This window comes from Dreissena polymorpha, chromosome 3 (genome assembly GCF_020536995.1).
Source record: "Dreissena polymorpha isolate Duluth1 chromosome 3, UMN_Dpol_1.0, whole genome shotgun sequence".
Classification (NCBI taxonomy): domain Eukaryota; kingdom Metazoa; phylum Mollusca; class Bivalvia; order Myida; family Dreissenidae; genus Dreissena; species Dreissena polymorpha.
The window spans coordinates 106819353-106844606 of NC_068357.1; the positions used below are offsets into that span (position 1 = coordinate 106819353).

At 35.9% G+C, this 25254-nt stretch overlaps 1 protein-coding gene and 1 long non-coding RNA gene across 11 annotated transcripts in view; both read left to right on the forward strand.

Annotated features, from left to right (window-relative positions):
- LOC127870860 (uncharacterized) overlaps nucleotides 1–25254 on the forward strand; it is a 35953-nt gene that overhangs the window by 3473 nt on the left and 7226 nt on the right. For all 8 annotated transcript variants that reach the window (XR_008044953.1, XR_008044954.1, XR_008044955.1 and 5 more), the window contains exons 2-11: nucleotides 11527–12263; nucleotides 13871–14032; nucleotides 16908–17058; nucleotides 18930–19039; nucleotides 19473–19620; nucleotides 20283–21751; nucleotides 22200–22286; nucleotides 23428–23557; nucleotides 24044–24225; nucleotides 25000–25093. Coding sequence is in view for 5 of the 8 variants with exons in the window: in XM_052413399.1 (XP_052269359.1) it covers nucleotides 11679–12263; nucleotides 13871–14032; nucleotides 16908–17058; nucleotides 18930–19039; nucleotides 19473–19620; nucleotides 20283–21751; nucleotides 22200–22286; nucleotides 23428–23557; nucleotides 24044–24225; nucleotides 25000–25093 (3118 nt within the window). In the remaining 3 variants the exon portion in view is untranslated. The remainder of the gene's footprint in view (nucleotides 1–11526; nucleotides 12264–13870; nucleotides 14033–16907; nucleotides 17059–18929; nucleotides 19040–19472; nucleotides 19621–20282; nucleotides 21752–22199; nucleotides 22287–23427; nucleotides 23558–24043; nucleotides 24226–24999; nucleotides 25094–25254) is intronic.
- LOC127870906 (uncharacterized) overlaps nucleotides 1553–25254 on the forward strand; it is a 30928-nt gene continuing 7226 nt past the window's right edge. The window contains exon 1 of one of the 3 annotated variants that reach the window (XR_008044993.1): nucleotides 1553–1609. This is a non-coding gene — a long non-coding RNA (uncharacterized LOC127870906). Of the gene's footprint in view, nucleotides 1618–25254 lie in introns of all 3 variants that reach the window. The other 2 variants (XR_008044991.1, XR_008044992.1) reach the window with 2 other exon arrangements.

The window sequence follows — 25254 nt, forward strand, 5'->3', positions numbered from 1 at the left end:
CCCTCAAGTAAGTATGTTGTCTGAAAGATTAAGAAAAAATAGATGTGCATTAAAAAAAGGAGTGGATGTTTCCTCTATGCCACCATAGAAAAAAGCCATGGTTGTCATTTTACATTTTTATGGCTTCTTCTTGGAAAACATTCCTATCTACTGTTTGTTGTTTTTCTAAGCAGTCAGTTGAAGTCCTCATTATTTTTTATGCCCCCGGATCGAAAGATCGGGGGCATATTGTTTTGTCTGTCTGTCTGTCATAAATTCATTCATTGTGTGTGTCCCAAAACTTTAACCTCGGTTAAAGTTTTGCAATAACTTTTGCATTATTGAAGATAGCAACTTGATATTTGGCATGCATGTGTATCTCATGGAGCTGCACATTTTGAGTGGTGAAAGGTCAAGGTCATCCTTCAAGGTCAAAGGTGAAATATATGGCTTCAAAGCGGCGCAATAGGGGGCATTGTGTTTCTGACAAACACTCTCTTGTTTGTCTGTGCATTTGAACACATTACCCGGTACATGATCTTTTTCTGATGGGCTGTGCAAATTGATTTGGGCCGTGCTTTGTGAAACGTTGGTTTAATGCATGTATGTAAAGTGTCGTCGCAGATTAGGCTATGTAGTCCGCACAGGGATGACACTTTCTGCTTTTATGGTATTTTTTACTTACAGAAAGTCTCTTCTTAGCAAAAATCCATGTTAGGTGGAAAGTGTCGTCCCTGATAAGCCTGTGCAGACTGCACAGGCTAATCTGGGATGACACTTTATGCACATTCATTGAATCTCCTTTTCACAGAGTACGGCTCATTGACTTTGTTTAGCCCCTGCTGTGATAATTTAGGAAGTGCATCCCTGGTTGTAAGTGTGTGTGTTTGTTTGTGTGGGAGTGTGGGACAGTGTGTGTCTTTCTTAAATTTTGTAAATCATGGAATGTTTTTATTCCTTATGTATGGAATGAAAGTTCCTCTTCATGACATTAGTCCCTGAATTAACATTATGGCTAAATAGGAATACAGACAAAACCCCTCCCGGATAAAAACCCTCCCGTCATTTTCATAGGGGGCGGACGAAAACCCTCCCATGAATAAACATGGGCGGACAAAAACCCTCCCATGAAAAAAACGGGGGAGGACAAAAACCCTCCCATGAAAAAACGGGACCGGACAAAAACCCTCCCGTAAAAGAAACACTTAGTGTTGCATTCATTATTCCGATAAAATTTCCCATTGTGTGTATTGTGTTTTCAGGGGTATGAAATTGAAAGAAAATGTGTTGCCATTAACTGTAAACATACCGCTTTCTAATGTGCATATATATCCGATAATCCAATATTATAACAACATCAATTAAAACATAAAATGAGGTCATTTATAGACAAGTGAATTTAAATTTAGATTGAATGCAATACGATACAGTGCAACGATTAATCGCCTCATATGCTCATTCATGCAAAAAACGTGCTTTCCGGGAAGTTTCTGAAAACTTTGCGTGCGAAAATGAAAGTAAAATTCTGTTAACAACTAACAATTCGTTAGCATGTAACTAATTTGTCTTAATTACTTATTATGCCCCCCTTCGAAGAAGAGGGGGTATATTGCTTTGCACATGTCGGTCGGTCGGTCGGTCGGTCTGTCGGTCGGTCCGTCCACCAGGTGGTTTCCGGATGATAACTCAAGAACGCTTGGGCCTAGGATCATGAAACTTTATAGGTACATTGATCATGACTCACAGATGACCCCTATTGTTTTTGAGGTCACTAGGTCAAAGGTCAAGGTCACGGTGATCCAAAATAGTAAAATGGTTTCCGGATGATAACTCAAGAACGCTTAGGCCTAGGATCATGAAACTTGATAGGTAGATTGATCATGACTCGCAGATGACCCCTATTGATTTTCAGGTCACTAGGTCAAAGGTCAAGGTCACAGTGACCCGAAATAGTAAAATGGTTTCAGGATGATAACTCAAGAACGCTTATGCCTAGGATCATGAAACTTCGTTGGTAGATTGATAATGGCTGGCAGATGACCCCTATTGATTGTCAGGTCACTATGTCAAAGGTCAAGGTCACGGTGACCCGAAATAGTAAAATGGTTTCTGGATGATAACTCAAGAACACTTATGCCTAGGATCATGAAACTTCATAGGTACATTGATCATGACTCGCAGATGACCCTTATTGATTTTCAGGTCACTAGGTCAAAGGTCACGCTGACCCAAAATAAAAAAAAAGGTTTCCAGATGATAACTCAAGAATTCTTATGCCTAGGATCATGAAACTTGATAGGTACATTGATCATGACTCGCAGATGACCCCTATCGATTTTGAGGTAACTAGGTCAAGGATCAAGTTCACGGTGACCCGTAATAGTAAAATGGTTTCCGGATGATAACTAAAGAACGCTTAGGCCTAGGATCATGAAACTTCATAGGTAGATTGACCATGACTCGCAGATGACCCCTATTGATTTTCAGGTCACTAGGTCAAAGGTCAAGGTCACGGTGAACCGAAATAGTAAAATGGTTTCCGGATGATAACTCAAGAGCGCTTATGACTAGGATCATGAAACTTCATAGGTACATTGATCATGACTGGCAGATGACCCCTATTGATTTCAGGTCACTAGGTCAAAGGTCAAGGTCACAGTGACAAAAACATACTCACACAATGGCTGTCACTACAACGAAGAGCCCATATGGGGGGCATGCATGTTTTACAAACAGCCCTTGTTTAATTTAGCTTTGACTGTAACGTTTTTAATTGCATTTTTGCAGACAATATATAAAGCATACTGTATTGTCAAATATGTCAATGATTCAGTTATTTAGGCCCACTAATCAGCTAATCATAACAATTAACTAGTTAATGGCATACAATAATATGTATCAAAATAGCAAACTGTGAATCTGCAACTGCGGACAAAAACCCTCCTGTGAAAGCAATTAAACACCGACAAATGTAATTGCTTCACACATTTTGAATTCATTAATCCGCAAAATTTACTCAAAATAGCAAACTGTGAATCTGCAACTACTTTTAGTTTTTAAGTAGTTTAATCACAGAATCAATTAAAAGCAATTAAACGCCGACAAATGTATTTGCTTCACACAATGTTGCATTCATTAATCCGAAAAAATCACTCAATGCTGACAACATTTGTTTAAAATATCATACTGTGAATCTGCAACATATAAAAAGCAATTTGTTTGTGTAAAGGCACACAAGTGTCTACAATGTTGGTTTTTGTTTATCAATTGATTATGCTTATTTGTAGATGTATGTAACATTATACTGTCTAGACTACATAATACTTGTAATAAAACGAAATAAAGAATGTCTTGGGAAGCCTGTGTCCGCCTCTGTTATTTTTGCGATGATGACTAAAAAAGAAACACGACTTTGATGTTCTTAATGCACTGGCCGGCGCACAATTTGATATTTTATATATTTTATATAAACACCCTACTTGTTATTCATACTAAGTAATCATGAATATCGTAGTTCTTATCATACTAAGTTCTAATACAAATCTTAGTTCAAACATATATAATTGACGTCAAATGGGTGTAAAATAACAACATTTCAATTCGGAAATATTTTAATTAGTCAATATATAGTGTAATGTTACCTACTGAAGTGAAGTCACTATTACAAAAAATAAATATCTCGGATAACCGACAACAAAATACAAATGTTGGAAATGACATTCGGAAATGACCGATTTCAAATTAAAAATTCATAAATAATTGTTGATAGTTGAATTCGTGGCTCAGATTTCACGGGAGGGTTTTTGTCCGGTCCCGTTTTTTCATGGGAGGGTTTTTGTCCTCCCCCGTTTTTTTCATGGGAGGTTTTTGTCCGTCCCCGTTTATTCATGGGAGGGTTTTCGTCTGGCCCCTATAAAACTGACGGGAGGGGTTTTGTCCGGCGTTTGGCTAAATATAGGCCAAGTCTCTTTATGAATATCATGACTACAGAAGGGAATAAACTAATAAGTAATTATTTGAAACCAGTGTATCGAATGGGACCTTAATACAAAAAATACAGAAAATAAAAAACTAGGCCATGTCTGATGTTGTCAGCAGAAAAAATCAAGTACAAATATAGCCTGTTTAGAAACAATATTGTTAAGTTGAAATGCTATATTTCCTGCAATTTCCTTGTTTGGACTCCTAATGGCATCTGATCAATCATATGTCATTTGAGTCATACATTGTTTCTGGGAATTAGAAAGATGGATGAAACAAATTTTCGTGCCAGTAGTTCTGATATATGATATGTATTGATATTAGCCATGATAACCATACTTATTATATGTTTTACAAGCTTAACCCATAAATTATATGTTTTAATTGCTTAACCCATAATAATGTAGGAATTCAAGCTGTAACTAAGTCTTGTGTTGCTATATGAACTAATAGTTTCTTGCTGTTGAACTTGTTGATTCCAATTCGTTTAACAGCCAGGATTAGGAGAAAGACTGTGTTTATGAACTTTCATAATCGTTGGACCTGAGCTGTGTTTTTGCTACATGTAGGTTGCAAGTTAATATCAAGTAGATACTTGTATTACCAATATATGATCTTTAATCAATATATACATAAATGAATAAGTTTTATTTAATAGTTGCACTCTTGGGACCAACTCTGTACGTTGTACTATGTTGCACTATTAAACAATCATGCTACTGGTACATTAAACATTTTCAATTTTTCTATTGATTACTTTTTTAGATATATATACAGAGAGTCTATGCAAATAAAAGGAAACATAATCAATGCATGAACATGAATTTCGATCCATTTTTAATGATTGTATATTTATTTGCTTTTGAGATGTCCTTTTAGTTATTATTATCTGTGCAAAAGATTTAAAAAAACATCTTTAACTTTACTAGTGATTTAGGAAATGCAAGTTTCTCAATATTTGCTGTTGAAGTGTACAGATATTTTACTGGTGTTATTACGCACCTCTGAGCTGGAGGCATGAAGTATTTCACTTGTTCATTAGTCCAAACATGTATTCTAAAGCTTGTGTTTTGATAATCTCTTTAAATATGGTCATTATATGGTCATCTTAAATTGTGTTGTTGATTCTAAACTCGTATTTAACTATAAGGTGGTTAAGGCTTTTTTCACACGTGAATAATGTTTATGCATAGACGATTGTAAAGAAACATATTTTGGTTGCAACAATTTAAAAAACAATGCTCTTGGCTGTTTTTTAGCGAGGCTGTTTTCGGAGAAAACCCGAGCTATTGTCATAGCCAGCACGCCGTCCGCCGTAGGCGTCGTGCTAAAACCTTTACATTGGCCATAACTTTTTAAATATTGAGGATAGCACCTTAATATTTGGCATGCATGTGTATCTCATGGAGCTGCACATTTTGAGTGGTAAAATTTCAAGGTGAACATCATCCTTCAAGATCTAGGGTCGAAAAAACAAAGTCAAGGGAAGTAATAAGCTTTAAATGGACATAGTTATCTGATCTGACCTGCCCAGGTATATATTTTTGTTAAATAAATCAAAGCAGCGCAGTAGGTGGCATTGTGTTTCTGACAAACACATTGTTGTTAAAGGTCAAGGTCATCCTTTAAGGTCTATGGTAAAAAATACAGATTTAAAGGAAGTAATAAGTTTTAAAAAGGAAGAAAATAATTCAATATTGAACATAGCCACTTTATATATTTGGCATGCATGTGTATCTCATGGAGCTGCACATTTTGAGTGGTGAATCTACAGTCACAGTATAGTGGCTTTTAATTATTTGCTACTAAAAATAGAGATTTGTTACAGACAATTATTTTCAAGGGAAGTAATTTATATAATTAAAAATCTCATATTATATATTTCCTTACCAAGAATTGAAGTTCTTTTCACAGTTACTGTACTGATTTATTATTTTGATTATTTATAACCCAAATGATTGATTTTTCAAAGTTTTTTTAAAAATGATATAATTTCTTTGATGTTCATTACATAACTGTGGACTTATGTCCATAGATACATGATCATTTCTGGTTATGATCTCTTTTAAACCACAGGCCCTGGTTGTCAGTGATGTCTGACATGGTCATAATTGACTGTGAGACCCTTCCCCCACCCCCCCCCATCCCCCCCCCCCACCCCCAGTTGGATTGAAGAAAATTCAAGGGAAGTAATAACCTTTAAAGGGAGATGATTTCTATACCTGCCAAATGATAAATAGAAATTTTATTTCAATGCCGTGCAGTAGGGGGCATTGTGTTTCTGACAAACACATCTCTTGTTGGGTCACTAGGTCAAAGGTCCAGGTCACTGTGACCTCTAAAAAAAAATGAAAAAATCTGACAAGCTTTCGCAGCCGACGTGGCACCCAGTATGCGGTGCTCTTGTTAACTATTAAAGAGAATTCCAAAATATTCTGCCTGTCACTTCTCTCTACATGCTGGTGGATATAACTCAAACATGCACATTTGAAAGATCTACATTTTAGATTGTCATGAAAAAATGAAATTTGCAATTCAACAAGTTTTGGCAGAATTATGGCCCTTTGTGTTTCCACAATATACTTGTAATCCAAAAATGTTAATTTTTTACACATCTCTTTAATTTTTGGTTGAATCTTGTTAATACTTTCACTTTTAAATGACTACATGATCCTTAAGAAGGGAAATTTGACTGCAACATGTTTTAGCGGATAATGCGCCTTTTATTCTACTGTAGAATATAAAGTGGATTTGTATGTGTCTGTTTTGGGGGGCCAGAGGCGTATCCAGAAATTTTTAACAGGGGTGGCTCAAATGGGGAGGGTGCGGGAGGGGTGTCCCCTCGCATCGTCATTTTTTTTTTTAAATCGCATCTTTAAATGATGCAATTTCCTGCTATCTAATCAACATTTTGCATGATTAAAGTGCATGTACAACAAACAAGAAATTGAGTTCAGACATCAAGTGTGACAGACACACAGACAGACAAATCAAATGTCTCTCAAACCACTTAAGTCTTTATCCAGAATTTTTTTATCAGTTTTAGATGGGTGGAACTCCTATTTAATGATATAGTTTCATACAAGCAAAGTACAAATGTAATTCTTCATTTTTGAGTCATTTTTAATTTAAAAAACTATGGATGAACATCAAAGCCCAATTTGTAAAGTTAAAAAAAATAAAAAAAATAAAATAAATAATTGCCATTCATTAAGTGCGCTGTTGAATTTAACTGGCAATAACTTACTCAAAAGGATTATCACTCTCAAGAGCTAATACCAATTAAATTCATCAAAGAAACTTACCGAAAATTTAATGATGATTGTCCATTGCGTTTGTCTAAACTCTTTAATTACTACAAATTGAAATATTGTTTTTCACAAGTCCCATGCGGCTAAATGTATCGATGAAATTCATTAGTTGAATGTATCTCCCTCAGCCAATCAAAAAGCGCAGTTTATCACTTACAGTCAATGAAGCGTGCAGTTTAGCTGGCAAAGGTTAGATCGTCTGTACACATGCCTGGGGGCTAATCACATAAATCGAGAGCTGTTTATGGCTCTATTAGGGGCATATGACAGGAAATACACACGTGGATTGAAATTGTAAGGGGCTCTCTTTTTTTTTTTAATCGTATCTAGCCAGACAGCTGGGGGGGCTTTAGCCCCCTAGCCCCCCACCTAAATACGCCTCTGCGGGGCATCAGTCTGTATAAAACATTTCCAGTTTCTTCTTCACTGGATCCAGAATGGATGTGAAACACAAACATTTGTAATGAAATAATGATTGATTTAAAAAAAAATCTTAAGACAGAGTAGTACATCAGAACTAATGTATTAGTACAATAATAGACTTATGTGTCTGAATTATGATTCTTAGAAAAAGAACAGAAATAGCTCAGTAAATGGAGCAAAATGACCCCATCAATGTGTTTGTGGCAAAAAGCGTCATCACCAATGGATCATCAAGTGTTGTAAGATATTTATGAAGGCTAATGGAAATGCATTGTCAAGTGCTTAACAAACGTATTGATTCAGTTGAAATCTGTTGTTTCTTTATTTAGTCAGATTGATTGCTTCATTTTGCTCTTTATTTTTCTACAGAGAACTAACCTTTCAAATGTTGTATTGTATCCTACGCTATAAAATGATAACTCGTGGTTAATATCTGGGATCTAATGGTTAATCACTGGAGTGTTTATGTGTTTTTCTGTTTTAAAAAGTGTAGAGTACTGTTTCTGCAGGGAATATGATTTCATATGACGGATAGAGTTGTGGAGTTCAGTTGGTTGCTATATAAAGTGATGTATCTCAATAAAGTTCATGTTCCCAAGTTTAAAAGGAATAAAGAAATTATCAATTGGCATTTTAATACCAGTATGTACAGTGAAAACCCTCTTTAGTGGATCCTCTCTTAACTGGACAATTTGTTTTATCCCGTTGATATCTTATATAAAGGTTCAAAAAGTCTTTCCTCCAAATCGGAATCCCCCCGAAATTGATCATACTTGATTTAAAATCTGTCATGTCAAGGCTTATTGTACCCCTCCAAACCATTCAGGGCTTTGTTTATTGCACTTAAGAAGTCGTGCCAAACTCTTGTTAATTGGGAAGTAAAGAGCAAAGAAAATAACAAAGTTGCTCCCTCACATATAATACATAATGTAGAAAACTGTTGAAATGAAAAATCAATTTTAGAGACAATTAATGCTTTTGATATATACCCATCAATAGAAGTGCTAAAACTGTCCATATTTACCCAACACACATGCACTTGTTAACTGATGTTTGGTTTCGGTGTAGAGGACCTCGTTAAATCTGTATTATGCAAATAATGTTTTCATTGCTAATTTAAATTGCTATGTTAGGGCAGTATAAAAAGTGATTTCGAAAGTATTTCTATTTGAATTTTCATTCTAGCAAATACATGTATAAAAGAAATGTTAAAATGTTGAAACCCCAGGTAGAAAATTATCTCATTAAGACAAATCAAAGTGATGAAAGAGTCACTCAATTGTTTGCAATCATATTGTATTCATACTTTGCAATTTCTGAATGGCTTAAGTGTATGAACAGTATCTGAAGATTTTTGCTGCATTGTCGAAGCGAATAACACACTACGCCATCACTATATGAGTTCATTCAGCAAAGGGAGAGAATCACATTTGACAACCATATGCGATTTGGTTCTGGTTTAATCCGAATTATTCCTGAGCAAGCATGACATAAACAAAGTTCATTGTGAACTTCCAGCAAACTGTCAACATCAACACAGGAGTTATAATACAGTAACTTAACATTAAAGCCACACACCTTACTTGGCATTGTAAATTTAAGTATAACTAAGAAACATGTTTTATCTATGCCAATTAGAATATATCTGGTGGTTACAGGGTAGAAATCCGTCTTTTTGCGCTTTAAAACTTAAAAATAATCGCGTTTGTCGCAATGAATGGAGGATTTTGTCTAAAAATCCTACTTTCGGTTTTAAAAGCAGCACTGTTTGAAAAATAATAAATTACTTGCTAACTAGGCTATAGATTTAATGACAATTTTGCACGCTTTCAAATTGCATCTGTATGTATTAACATGTATTTCATTTCAAAGTCAGAGGCAAGGTGTGTGGCTTTAATTAAATAAACAAAAACAGAAACAAATATATAATTAAATTATCAACTTAGAGCAATACATTAAGTGAAGTTCATTATTAGATTAAGAGGAATAGGTTTCATTATTTGTAAGTGAAACTCATGAATATTGATATGAAATTGTACATTATATTATTATAATAATATAACTTTTGTCTTTCTTCATCATTTTTTCTTTTTTGGGACAGAAATGATCAGTCCAGGCTGGCAAAGGCTGCATGATTATAGGACCTCCTTGGAGGCAATAAATTATAATTTTAGGAAGGACTGCTAATATATAACATGTGCTTTATGTAAAATTTGCATCATGGATTATACTTCCATGTGCACATCATATGTGCTTCGAAATCGACAATCAAAGTGTTTTCATTATTATATTTACTAAAAGGGCTTTTTTCCTGGCCCTCCTGTTTTGTGAAAAAATGGGTTGCGAACTTGTTAAAATTGTGAAAAAATGAGTTGCGATTTTCTAAATATTGTGGAAAAAACGAGTCAGGAACTTTTTAACATTGTTAAATTCAGTTTGGTATATTAAGTATAGTCAAAGCATGTTAAATACTTGAAACTTATTAAAATGTCTTTAAATAATGCATTAAAATATTAATTTAATTGTGTGGACACTTTATTTCAACAAATAACCACTAACATTTAGATGAACAATATTATGGCTGGTAAACCCTGTCACAAACCATATTAAAGCCTTACCACTCTCAATATCGTGTCTCGCTTATGTAAACGAGAGCGCCGATGGCGCTGAAAGCATAGTTGCAAGATACAGGGAAGTTGCTGCTGAAGTAAATGTTTAGGTAAAAATATACTAAATAGTTTCCTTATATGTTTCAATGTAAAAGCGACAACTTTGAGCGAAAATAAATACAACATTTTGCACATAGAGACCCCCATAACCATACCTTTTCTTGAAGGGCATTCTTAGCTGAGTCGATTTAAGCAATAAAAAAGATATGTCATGTTCAAACCAAAAAAGATTTCGACTCAAATCAAAATGGCAGTCCATCGCCATTCTCTAGGAAGGAAAAACCCTCTGACTAAGGTTCAACTTATAGGGCTACATTGTAGATGGGAGATGAACTAATTGTTGATATCTTAAGAAAAATATTTTTTGAACATTTCAATTGGAAATATTAGGGTCCAATTTAAGTTTGCCGAAAAATATATACTTTTCCACATTGGGAATGGGCCCATAAACTGGTCCCAATTTTGAACAAAAAACAAGAACACTACCCCTTTCCAAAAATCTAGCTGGAGCACTGACAGAATAAGGGCTGCACTTTTGGACTTCTTTAACATTTAAAGAGTTATTTCTCTTAAAAAGTTGTCGAAAACAAAAATTTAGAAATTCAAACACATGTTAAAAACTAATGTTCCATTATGAATTTTAATTCAACACTGTACCATTCAAAGGTCTAATAATTGACAGTAGAATATGAGTACTCCTATTTCAGATGTGATTGGTAACATGTAGCCAGTATTTCATTGGTTGTGGGCTGAACCACCTCTCAGTCTCACTCCATTCCCCAAATTCACCATTGGATACAAAATTTCAAATTGTGCAAAGGATGTACTTATTGGTAACATCTTTTTCTTTAAACATTTCCAAAATATCCAGAAATTATAATAATTTTACATAAGAAAGGCAAATATTGCTTAAGAAAATTTTCAGCGAGGTCAGGGGCATGATGTACTTTTAGGTAATATTTAAGAGGAATATCTGGATGTTTTGTAACTTGCACACACGTTAGTGATTGTTTTTAACTACCCATTGTTTACAGAATATCAATACTGTTTACAAGCATACGTGTTAATGCTTTACTTACTGATCTTAAAGTTAAAAATCTGTAAATTTTATAGTTCTGGCAATGATTTGTATGTTTACATGAACTTTAAATTAATCTTTTCAGGAGCGCTGGTGGATTATCAAGCATGCCAAGTGCAAATCTATGCTTTTCATGATTGATTTCTGGTTGGATAAGTGTCAAAGTGATCCATTCAAACTTAAATAAATCAGACAATCACTGTGCTAAATATCAATACAGAAACGCATTCTGCAATAATGGATGATGGCAAGCAAGCCTCCAGAAAGGGTGGCCCAAAGAAAGACTACCTGTTCCGACTGAGCAGTGATTCCAACCCGGGCTCAGCAGGAAACTGGGAGGACGGTGACATTCCCGTCTCTGAGGTGACCAATGGTCAATCTGGTTCGGCCAATGGAGGTACAGGAAGGCAGCGCTGCCAGAACAGACTGGACAGCATGTCGCACATGTCCATCCCAGAAGACCTGCGCATCAGTTTTTCCGAATTTGAAGAGGCAAACTCGATACAGTTGGGGGATATTCTCACATATTCACCTGCGGGTGACGTTGATCTAAATTCCACAAGCTTGAGTACTTTAGAGCCGGTAAAAGATGATGATTCCCAGTTAAAAAACATTAACACTGCTATATCCTCCACATCAGGATCAGACTTGCACAAGATGGCTTCTGTCTGCAAACAGTCAGAAACAAACATCGGTAACGGTATGGATAGGAATTCTCGGCCTCTCTTGTATAACATGGTCAGTTCCGATGTGAAGTCTGAAGAGCTCTCAGACAGCATGTTTGACAACGAGTCGTGGAAAGACGTGACCAATGATCAGCAGGTAGATATTCTGCAGGATTTTCATGCTGTACATCATTTATTATAATATCTGCATGAATTTTTTTTTTTCAAAAACATGATTTTTAACACTTTCCAACTTAGAAGCAAAGTGAAAATGGCTATGTGCAAACAGCAAAAATCCAAAACAGCATGCAAGTAACTCGCAGTCTGTTAAGATTTTATGTTGTTTGCTGCTCATCAATATCTAAGGTTTGGAGTTGAAGCCTTTAAAACCTGAATCTGGTAAGAAAGGTCTAAAATTTAATTAAACTTTCTAAGGGACTACACATGCGTGTAAATACGTATCTAAGTGGTAAAGGGTTAAATGTTAATTTGTGGATTTCTGATTTTAGGAAAAAAAGTGGAATTTGCGTGGATCATTTTCTGATGTATTTGTATTACATTAATTAATTGGTCAGCTCTAGCAATAAATTATCTTTTTTTACCTCAAATAATAATGATTTCACGGTATTTCCTTTTTTAAGCTGATGGATGCCTAGATTGTATCGCAATATTATAGTTGAAATTGTAAACATGATTATCATTTGTAGACCAAACATCATGTCTATCTTTAAGAATCTATTCATGTGAAGAAATTTATTTCTCATGCTAGGTTGAAAATGTGCCGAGAAGTATGAAAAAAAAACACTAAACACTACTTAAGCATCTTTGTAATTTTCATGAATAGTAAGTACCTTAAAGCAAAACAAATCCTGTAAATTTATATGTTTGTTCAATTGGAAATTGTTAATGAAGATTGAAATCAGTAATTTTCCTTATTTTCAGGTGCTTTCTTTTAAAGCCACACACCTTGAAATGAAGTACATGTTAATCAATACATATAGATGCAATTTGAAGGTTTGCAAAATTGCCATTAAATCTAAAGCCAGTTAGCAAGTAATTTATTATATTTTTATATTTTAAAACTGAAAGTAGGGTTTCTTTACGTATACATACATTTCGACCAACGCGTTATTTTTAAGTTTAAGCTCAAAGAAGACTGATTTCTACCTTGTAGCCACTAGATATATTCTAATTGAGATAGATCAAATTAAATGTATAGCCTAGTTAGCAAGTATTTATTATTTTTCAAACGGTACCACATTTAAAACCCAAAGTAGGATTGATAGACGTATACGTCCATTTCAACAAACGCCATTATTTTAAAGTTTTTAAGCGCAAAAGAGACGAAGTTCTACCTTTTAACCACCAGACATATTCAAATTGGCATTGATCAAATATGTTTTTAATTTATACTTCAATTTACTTTGAAATGTATTGCATTTCGAGGTGTGTGGCTTTAAGACATTTTCCCACCTCTTTCGAAACCTTTGACACTGCTTTAAAATCACATTTTTTAAGTTTGTTTTGATGTTCGCAAATATGCATATAAATTCAATCTATGATTTAATAAATTCCTGGTAAGTTCATAATATTTATGATAAATAAATATAAAAACTTGTTTTCAATAAACTAACTTGGACTGCAAAATTGGTATTTTGACAAAAACAATATTCGTAATTTATGCATACTATAATAAACATTTGATTAATAGTGTGGGGTTATGGGGGTCAGAATAATTGTTGATACCTTCTACTGCTCAATAAGGTGTCAACTGTGGGTAGCAGCGGACAGGGCCTGCAGAAGAAGAAGGCTGTAGGCGCAAGGCGCAGCTCCAAGAACAAGCACCTGACTAACATAGCGTGCCAGGTGTGTGGTGATGTGGCTGCAGGATTCTACTGTGGCGCCTATATCTGTGAGGCCTGCAAGGTATGCTATAGTCATTTCTACAATGGGGGGTGTTAATCTGTGAGGCTTGCAAGGCATGCTATAGTCATTTCTACTATGGGGGTGTTTATCTGTGAGGCTTGCAAGGTATTCTATAGTCATTTCTACTATGGGGGTGTTAATCTGTGAGGCTTGCAAGGCATGTTATAGTCATTTCTACTGTGGGGGTGTTTATCTGTGAGGCTTGCAAAGTATGCTATAGTCATTTCTACTATGTGGGTGTTTATCTGTGAGGCTTGCAAGGTATACTATAGTAATTTCTACTGTGTGGGTGTTTATCTATGAGGCTTGCAAGGTATGCTATAGTCATTTCTACTATGGGGGTGTTTATCTGTGAGGCTTGCAAGGTATGCTATAGTCATTTTTAATATGGGGGTGTTTATCTGTGAGGTTTGCAAGGCATGCTATAGTCATTTCTACTGTGTGGATGTTTATCTGTGAGGCTTTCAAGGTATGCTATAGTCATTTCTTCTTTGGGGGTGTTTATCTGTGATGCCTGCAAGGTATGTTATAGTCATTTCTACTATGGGGGTGTTTATCTGTGAGGCCTGCAAGGTACATGTATGCTATAGTCATTTCTACTATGGGGGTGTTTATCTGTGAGGCCTGCAAGGCATGCTATAGTCATTTCTACTATGGGGTGTTTATCTGTGTGGCTTGCAAGGTATGCTATAGTCATTTCTACTATGGGGGTGTTTATCTGTGAGGCTTGCAAGGCATGCTATAGTCATTTCTACTGTGGGGGTGTTTATCTGTGTGGCTTGCAAGGAATGCTATAGTCATTTCTACTATGGTGCATTTATCTGCGAGGCCTGCAAGGTATGCTGTAGTCATTTCTACTATGGGGGTGTTTATCTGTGAGGCTTGCAAGGTATGCTATAGTCATTTCTACTGTGGGTGTGTTTATCTGTGAGGCTTGCATGGTATGCTATAGTCATTTCTACTGTGTGGGTGTTTATCTGTGAGGCCTGCAAGGTATGCTATAGTCATTTCTACTATATGGGTGTTTATCTGTGAGGCTTGCAAGGTATGCTATAGTCATTTCTACTGTGGGGGTGTTTATCTGTGAGGCTTGCAAGGTATGTTATAGTCATTTCTACTGTGGGGTGTTTATCTGTGAGGCTTGCAAGGTATGCTATAGTCATTTCTACTATGGGGATGTTTATCTGTGAGGCTTGCAAGGTATGCTATAGTCATTTCTACTGTGTGGGTGTAACTGTTTATCTGTGAGGCCTGCAAGGCATGCTATAGTCATTTCTACTATGGGGGTGTTTATCTGTGAGGCTTGCAAGGAATGCTATAGTCATTTTTACTGTGGGGGTGTTTATCTGTGAGGCTTACAAGGTATGCTATAGTCATTTTTACTATGGGGGTGTTTATCTGTGAGGCTTGCAAGGTATGCTATAGTCATTTCTACTGTGGGGTGTTTATCTGTGAGGCTGGCATTGTATAGAAATTTGGAGCAATAAAAATTATTTTTTTTAAAGATGAGTGTCCAAATTTTTTTAGACATATATGTTATGTTGTTTTTTTGATTATTAGAGTGCAAAAAAACTAATTAATAAATGTGTATAATTTATTGTCTTATGCTCTCCTTTCTCTACTTTAAAAATATACAACAACACTTATTTGCAATTTCTGACCTGAAATAGTATATAAAAATGTTATAAAACAAACAAACAGGCTGCTTCCTGAATACAATATCATTTCAAAAAGCTGCTGGTTGAAAACATTGTTTATTACTGTATACATGGTAATCAACCCAATATCACAATTTTAATGGTTCATCCACCTCGGGGCATTCATATGCCAGGTTTTGATGACCTTAGTCCGGTTGTAAAACTCCATGATCGAAGGGTCTGAGGTAAGCGAAAACAGGGCAGAAATCTGGTAAAAAAGCGCTGTAACATATGCTGTACAAAAAATTGGAGTCATTAATTATAGACCAACACCCATATATTCCAAAACATAGTCACGTAAAAAAAATATTTTGGCTAAAAAAAGGGGTGTCGGAAAACTTAGTGTCTGAAAATTAAGAGTAATTATGGTAATTATATTTTATGAGTATACCATTTATCACGGGATTGGCATCCATCCATGAAATAAATTTATTTGCGTGGGATATCTGTTCAACGAATTTGTTGAATAGGTAACCAGGATGCAGTTTTTTTTAGCTTCTTATACAAGTCATTGGCTAACACACACACTTTAAAAAATGTATAATTTCATTATTTAATGTTATTAATGTAAAAAATATACATTGTAAGTTTCATGGAATATTATTATATATTTAAAAAAAAACAAAACACAACAAGTATTTATTTTAACAAATAAATAAAGTGTGAAACCTGCAATATATTATTAATGCATTTAGTAAGATTGAATTTCAGGAAAACATGGCTAAATGTTTGTGTGTATATTGTTGTCTTGAGTCAGATTAATCTGGGAAAATATTAATCCTTAATTTTATTTATTCCTAGGAAGATATTTCCTTTAAATGAAAAATACCAAAAAAGCGGAAATGTTGTCCCTGGTTAACCTGTGCAGTCTGCTCTGGGATGACACTAAATGCAAGCGTATTAAGCCCCATTTTCCCTGAGCGTGGCTGAATTGTCTGAATAAAGTATCTAATTAAATTGGGGCCCTTTGGACCAGTTGATATTTTACTAATCAATCATATTTAAAGGCATAAACTTGCCTATGCCAATCAATTAACTCAATATACAAAAATGAACTTTTTTTGTTCTTTTATTACACAAAATCTTGTTTGATTGATACTTGTTGATTTGTTTGAGAAGATATTCAGATGTTATCCATAAAAGTCTGATCACTACGCCCAAAACATCTTTAACTGTAGAAATTCTACATGAGGGCCTACAAGCAAGACAAGCTCAAGTATGTGTGCCTGAGAGACAAGAAGTGCGTGATTACAAAAGAGAGTCGAGTACAGTGCCAGTACTGCAGGTTCCAGAAGTGTGTGCAGTTGAACATGTATTGCCCAAAACAAGGTACGTCTGTGTTCAGTTTAACATATTTTGCCCAAAACAAGGTACGTCTGTGTTCAGTTTAACATATATTGCCCAAAACAAGGTACGTCTGTGTTCAGTTTAACATATATTGCCCAAAACATGGTACCTCTGTGTTCAGTTTAACATCTATTGCCCAAAGCAAGGTACCTCTGTGTTCAGTTTAACATATATTGCCCAAAACAAGGTACGTCTGTGTTCAGTTTAACATATATTGCCCAAAACAAGGTACATCTGTGTTCAGTTTAACATATATTGCCCAAAACAAGGTACGTCTGTGTTCAAATTAACATATATTGCCCAAAACATGGTACCTCTGTGTTCAGTTTAACATCTATTGCCCAAAGCAAGGTACCTCTGTGTTCAGTTTAACATATATTGCCCAAAACAAAGTAGTCTGACCAATCCTTTCTCTCAAAGAAGCAATGTGAAAATGGCTAATTACTGCGAGTAATTCGCAGGCTGTTCAGGTGTTATGCTGTTTGAAGCTCTTCAGTATATAATAACATTGGGAATGAAGCCTTTAAAACTTGAATTTAAGAAAGGTCTTTTCCTTGTTTTATTAAAGAACTACAAATGGGTTAACATGCGTATCTGATTTTTAAAAGGATAACTCGGTACGTTTTAAACTTCCATCTTTGCATGTCAACTGCAATTTGAAGAATTGTGAAGTGGCTTTAAAAACGCATGTTTAGAAGTCCAGGCCTATGTGGGTCTGAACAATCTAATTGTGAGCACTCACTCAGTAAGCGGTAGGTATTTGTGGAATTCGGACATTTCTTGTCAGACCTACTGGTTGTTCTTTGCTTTCTGGTCAAGTAACTTTGCAGGGCATCCTGGATTGAAATTTTCATTTTAAAAATCAGTACTAAATCTGTACAAAAGTCCAAATCATTTATAGGGTATTTTACAAGATTTTGATAGCAAATGTGTTGTTAAATTGGCTATTCTTCTGCAACATAGTTTAGTTTGAATCCCTTGGCCAATTTGTTGAGACCTGCATTTATCTTTCCTGAACTATGGGATGTAATTTTGTATGCTGGGCTAAGTACATTAATTTCTTCTCCATGGAAGGTACCATAAATAAATGTTCTTGACATAATTGGACACAACTGGTCAAGACAAAGAACATTAATGTTTTTTGAACTACACGACGTAAGAGTTTGTTCTTGAGTACAGAAGTGGCACACCCAAACAAATTCATATATTTCTAGAAGTTGTTGAGGGTTCATGATTTTTTTTGCAAGTTTCGTTCACTTACAATAACAGATGTGTTCATGCAGGCAGACATTTCTGCTTTAAATCTGAAAAGGAAGGAAAATAAAGGCAATTTGATCCTATTAAAACTATTGATATTACTGCAAATGTTAAAAAAAAATTATGCACTTGCAAACACACCCTTCTATTGAAGGAATATCATATGTTCTTCCATGCACTATTTGGGAAACCTAATTAAATGAGACTGTTTGTGACAACATACATAGGTACGTTCCAACCAAGAGTTATAAATGTAAGTTGCAAGGGTGTTTTTATGCCTCCCAGTCTATACTGGGGGACATATTGTTTTTGACCTGTCTGTTGGTTTGTTGGTTTGTTTGCGTCAAACTTTTACATTGGCCATAACTTTTGCAATATTGAAGATAGCAACTTGATATTTGGCATACACATGTATCTCATGGAGCTGCACATTTTGAGTGGTAAAAGGTCAAGGTCATCCTTCAAGGTCAAAGGTCAAATATATGGGAGGGGGGGGGGACATAGTGTTTCACAATCACATCTTGTTTTATATAGGTTTTGACATCATCAATTGGAGTATCTTCTTCCTGTACCTTTCACTCCTCCATGTGTTACAGGTGAAGCAGAAAGTGGGAAGGAGATGCATATGTCAGAGATCCCTTGTAGGGTCTGTTCAGCCCCTTCATCAGGCTTCCATTTTGGGGCCATCACGTGTGAGGGCTGTAAGGTGAGTGTTTTGGGGTCAGTTCTTTCTATTTTGAGTTTTGAGGTCAATAGGTCAATGGTCAAGGTCATAGATGCTTGTTTACATGAATAAGTTTGCAATTGTCTATTGGAGTACATTTTAATTTCATATTAACAATTGTTTAGCAGACTTCCTTTTATTGCAAAACACTTTATGAACATTGTACATTGTATAGTTAGATTACAGTACTTTGATACTTAAAAGAATTCAACATTTAAGAAGTAATCTTCTATGACATTGTTTTGCAGAAACCTGGTCCAACCAGTTTATTCAACAACATATTGATCGTTGTTGCTTGCTGATAAATAACTTTAGAGGATATGTCATTTAAACGTCATGCATGTTTGGGGTGGGCAGGGCAGCAGGGGGCATGAATGTTTAACAATCATCTCTTATATATTTGATATTTTTTCAGGGATTTTTCCGCAGAATGGCTAAAGAACGTGAAGCAGAGAAGTATCAATGCAATAAGTCAGGGGATTGTGAGATCAACATGGTCACACGTAACTTGTGCAAAGCTTGTCGCTACAGAGCATGCATTAAAGCAGGAATGTGTGTTGATGGTATGTGGGAGGAAGTTTTTTTTTGTGTTGATCAAAATTAATTAAATATGGTCATTTTTATTTTGTTGTCTTTTTTATACTTTTCATCACACTTTATATACATGTAAAAAAAATATCTTTCTTTAGCTGAAGTTTAATGCAAAACACGTTTTGACAAGACATATTGCTTTGTCCCTATGAGTGCATTGATTAGTTAGAAGAGGTACCAAATGAACAAGTGTAAATAGTTTATCTGGAATACTGGATGTGTTGTTCACCTTTGATTTGGGCGGTCATTATTGCTTTAATTTTTAGCTCGGCTGTTTTCGGAGAAACCCCGAGGTATTGCCATAGCCAGCTCGTCGTTTTCTAAATCCTTAACATTTTGTTAACCTTTGTTAACCTTTTGAACATTGGTTCTAAAATTCAATTGTTTCCACCTACAACATTGAAACTTCATATGTAGCTGCACCTTGATATGTTCTACATGCAACACCCATTTTTGGGTCACTTGGTCAAATGTCAAGGTAACTGTGACCTCTAAAAAAAATAATCTGACAAGCTTTCATTTATTCAAAACTGCACCCGCAGCCGAGCGTTGGCACCCGTTATGCGGTGCTCTTGTTAATTTAAGGTAGGGAAAAAAGTAACATTCATAAACATAATTATTTTATTTTTCCTAGGAAGTCGAATTGGGAGACAGCCAAACTCTGTAAAACATGCGATCTCCATAGAGTTAAAGAGCCATGGTAAAGACCAATATCCATTTGAGCCTGCGATGGGGTTGACAAAAGTGAAAGATGAACCAGTTGATAGGGAGAGCACATTTAATGACGACAAATCAAATGACCCTTATAACTGGAATGCACAGTGGTCACCACCTGACTTCCAGTCTATTGGGAATGCAAGGCCTAGTTGTAAAATGTCAGACAATCAGTTCTTGTCTACGGTATCAGCTGCCATAATGGGGGCTGAGCCCAGGGACACAAGTGCCCAAGAGGGGGCACCATGTCTGTCACCAGTGAAGGCAGTTCCAAGACAAACTATGGTTTCAACCACTCAGAGTTGGGCATCAAACTCGTACACTGGTAGTCCTAAACCTGCAACGCTACCAGGGCCCATGAGGAGCAAAGATGGATCATCTTTTTCGAAGTCAACTAACATGGCAGTGAAAAGCTGGCTTGATTCCATGCCATTTGACACAGCCAGTAAAACAGTGTCAAGTAATGAATATCAAAACAATGGTGACCATTGGGACATCGGTACATCCCCCTCTGCACATAGCTTGTCTGCTGGACGGTTTGTTAAAGAAGAAAATAATCTATATGATTGTAAACAAAACTCTTCAAATATACCAAAGGCATTAGTTAATTTAAGCCCAACTGCTACTAGTAGCCGTGACAATCCAATCACACAGTATTATGCTAACAAATCTAGCGCGGGAAGTGTTTCAGATGTGAGAGACAATTCTATAAGCCAGTATAATTCTAGGAAAAATGGAACGGGTAGTGTATCAAACATGAGGGAGAATAATATGACCCAGAATAATGTAAGAATAACTAGCATAGGGAGTGTTGCAGATGTGAGAGAAAATAATATGACCCAGTATAATAATAGAAAAGCTAGCATAGGAAGTGTGGGAGACATGAGAGAAAACACTATGACCCAGTATAATGCTAGAAAAGGCAGCACAGGAAGTGTATCAGACATGAGGGATAATACTATGAACCAGTATAACGCTGGAAAAGCCAACATGGGAGGTGTATCAGAAATGAGGGACAATGCTATGACTAATTACAATGCTAGAAAAGACAGCACGGGAAGTGTTTCAGACATGAACCCTTGGTCGAAGCCAAACAATGATGAAACTTCAGCCACCCAGTTGGACACTTTACCGGGACACATATTTGGACCCAGTAACCAAGCACCTGTCAGCAACTGGAACAATTCTTCAGGGAATCAGTCCATGCCTGTGCCTCAGTCCCAACCTGTACCTCAGTCCATGCCAGTTCCTCAGTCCATGCCCGTTCCTCAGTTGCCTTATCCTGCCAGGACTGATAATGTAGGAATAAATGGGCCAGACCTCAACATGAATGAGTTCATCAACAAAATATTTGATGCAGGAAAGGGTCTACAGCTGTTGAATTATCGGGTAAGTTAAACCAGGTTTAAACCGTTTGATTTACGATGTATGTAATAAAACTGTTATTTAACAGACAGCTGTGTTGGAAAATTGCATTGCTATAGAAGACAAAAATATATCTGCAGCACTCTGCGAAAACCTGGCTTAATGCATTTGCATAAAGTGTCGTTTAAGATTAGCCTGTGCCCAGTGCACACAGGCTATTCTGGGCTGATCCTTCATGCACATATTTAAATAATACATAAAGGTCAGTATATTCCAGGTAAATATTAGCAAGCTACAACATTTTCTATAGCTCAAGGATTAACAATAGAATTCAGGCATGCATGGATAAAGTACTAATTTTCATGACTGCTAAATGAAAAAAAAAAAATTGGATTTTTAAAATATATTAGCTGCAATATTATAAAATATTATGGGCTAACACCATACCTAACTTCCTGTCCCCATTCTGCAGGTGTTCGATACTGATATGAACCCTACCACGACCATGAGTGTAGATGACATCAAGGCACTCTTTAAAAGCAACTACATGGACCCAAAGGTGAGTTCACTGCCAGTTCTAAAAAGAACCTTAAGCAAAAACTATAGGAAATTCCTTAAATTAGGTAATACATCAGGAAAGTCCATACATTAGGGAAAACTGTCATTTAATAAAAAAAAATAATCTTGTATCAGTTGTTTTTTTATGCCCCCGGATCGAATGAATGGGGGTATATTGTTTTTGGCCTGTCTGTCAGTGTGTCTGTCACTCAACTTTAACCTTGGCCATAACATTTGCAATATTGAAGATAGCAACTTCATATTTGGCATGCATGTGTATCTCATGGAGCTGCACATTTTGAGTGGTGAAAGGTCAAGGTCATCCTTCAAGGTCAAAGGTAATTTTTTTTATCAAAGCGGTGCATTAGGAGCCATTGTGTTTCTGAAAAAAACATCTCTTGTTGTTCAAGCTTTATGGGAGGCATGCATATTCTGTACAGTTGACGAAAAGTTTGCTAATGAAGATATATTGCATTTTAAAAACTCTTCCAATAATCATTTTTATGCTCCCGAAGGAGGGCATATAGTGATCTGACTGTCCGTCCGTCTGTCGGTCTGTCCGTCACACTTTGCGTTAAGGTTTCGAAAAATGCTCATAACTTCTATGTCCCTTGAGATATAACCTTCATATTTGTCATTCATGTGTATATGGACAAGGCCTTTCTATACGCACAAAAATTTTGACCCCTGTGACCTTGACCATGAACTTAAGGGTTCGCGTTTAGGTTTCAAAATCTGCGTTTAGGTTTTGAAAAATGCTCATAACTTTTATGGCCCTTGAGATATAACCTTCACATTTGGTATGCATGTGTATATGGACAAGGCCTTTCCATACGCACAAAAATTTAGACCCCTGTGACCTTGACCTAGAACTTAGGGTCCGCGTTTAGGTTTCGAAATCTGGGTTTAGGTTTTGAAAAATGCTCATAACTTCTATCAAAGCCTTTAAAGGGGGCATATGTCATCCTTTGGTGACAGCTCTTGTTGTAAGAATAAAATGAGGTTTCCCATGTTGCACATATAACTGGTGTTTGTTAGAAAAAAAACAATGAAAGCGTCAGTCAATAAAAAGACTGCAAAATTGTTTGTTTGTTTACCTTATTTTATTCTAGTTAGTTTTTGTAAATATTGTTGTTTTTCAGGCAGGGAATCAGATTCGTTCTAAGGTGGACATGTCCATCTTCTCCACTCGGGAGTCAACATGGAACTACATGATGACCAATTTCCATAACAACACCTACATTACTATCCGCTTTGCAAAACTTGTCCCTGGTATGAATAAGTCTGAAACTATTGAAGTTAATCTTGACTATCATATTTCTATCTGCTTTGCAAGTCTTGTCCTTTGTAAACCCTACTTGAGCAGCTTTGCAAATTAATTATTTTGTCTTGATGTTTGACTATCCCTTTACAAAAGTCGTCAAGGATGAAAATAAAACAACTCAACTTAAAAGAAACTTCCAGGCAAAAAAACTGCATAATTATTTCTGCTTTGTAAAACTTGTCCTACATTAACATTAACTTTACAAAACTTGTCCCAGGTGTAACCTTTCTGACTTAAAGATATGCAAACATTTTCCCATGTAAAATATCCATCCCCATCCACTTAGGAAAACTTGTCAGAAGCTTGTCAGAGGTAAACCGTCTTGACTTCCAATATGAAACCAACAATTTTGACATTTTCATCTCGGCAGCTTAACAATGGTAATTTTGCAATTTTGTGCATGACATTTTGGAAGTTGACACTGGATATTGCAGGGTTCAAAGGCCTGTGTCTGAACGACCAGGTGAAGCTTATACAGTCATCCATATATCCGATAGAGCTGCTCAACATGTCCAAGGTGTTTGATCCTGACACGAAGAAATACAACTACTTCACGTACACGAAGGAAGAGGAAAACATCATGATGGACCACTTTCCTATGCTTAGAGTGTTCCAGGTAATTAAGTCTATGCCTAGGTTATCCTAGTGAAACAGTTGTTATCTGATTACAAATGGACCTTTTTCCTTTGCTTTAAGTGTTTCTAATACGTGTTTACGTATGGGCCACTTTGTAATTGTTAGAGTGTAACTAGGAAGTCTTCTTTTTACAGCTTGACCATTTTTCAATTCTTAGAGTATTCCAGGTAAGTCTTCAACTCTTGTTCACAGATTGACCACACTATGCTAAGAGTTTTCCAGGTCAGTATTGTTTACAGATGGTCCACTCTTCTATGCCTAGAGATTTCCAGGTAAGTAGTGTATACAGATGGGCCAGTCTCCTATGCTTAGAGTTTTCCTGGTAAGTCTTGTTTACAGATGGACTACTCTTCTATGCTTAGAGAGTTTGCCTGGTAAGTCTTGATTACTGATTGACCACTCTCCTATGCTGAGAGTTTTCCAGGTAAGTTTTGATAACTGATGGACCTCTCTCCTATGCTTAGAGTTTTCCAGGTAAGTCTTATTTAGAGATGGACCACTCTCATATGCTAAGAGTTTTCCATGTAAGTCTTGATTACAGATGGACCTTTCTCCTATGCTTAGAGTTTTTCAGGTAAGTCTTGTTAACAGATGAACCACTCTCCTTTGCTTAGTGTTTTCCAGATAAGTCATGTTTAAAAATAAACCACTTTCCTATGCTTAGTTTGCAAATGTTAAGTCTTGTTTACAGATATAAGTTTTGTGTACTAGTGTTTCAGGTCAAATTATTAATTTGTTTTCTTGTCCATTTCAGGAACATTTTCTTCACATCGGTGAGATGGTAACAGAGTTTCATTTCACAGATGAAGAGTTTGCAATGCTGTCAGCCCTGTTGTTGTTCCCATCAGGTATGTCTGTACATCTGGGGACAGCTTCATTAGGGCCTTTACATAGCTCCTATTACACATTAAAGGGGTTATACTAAATTCGCTATTTTCAATCTTCTATCCTATCTTCATCTTAAATTTGTAATATGAACTGCAGTATAAAAATGTATCTTTCAACTGTA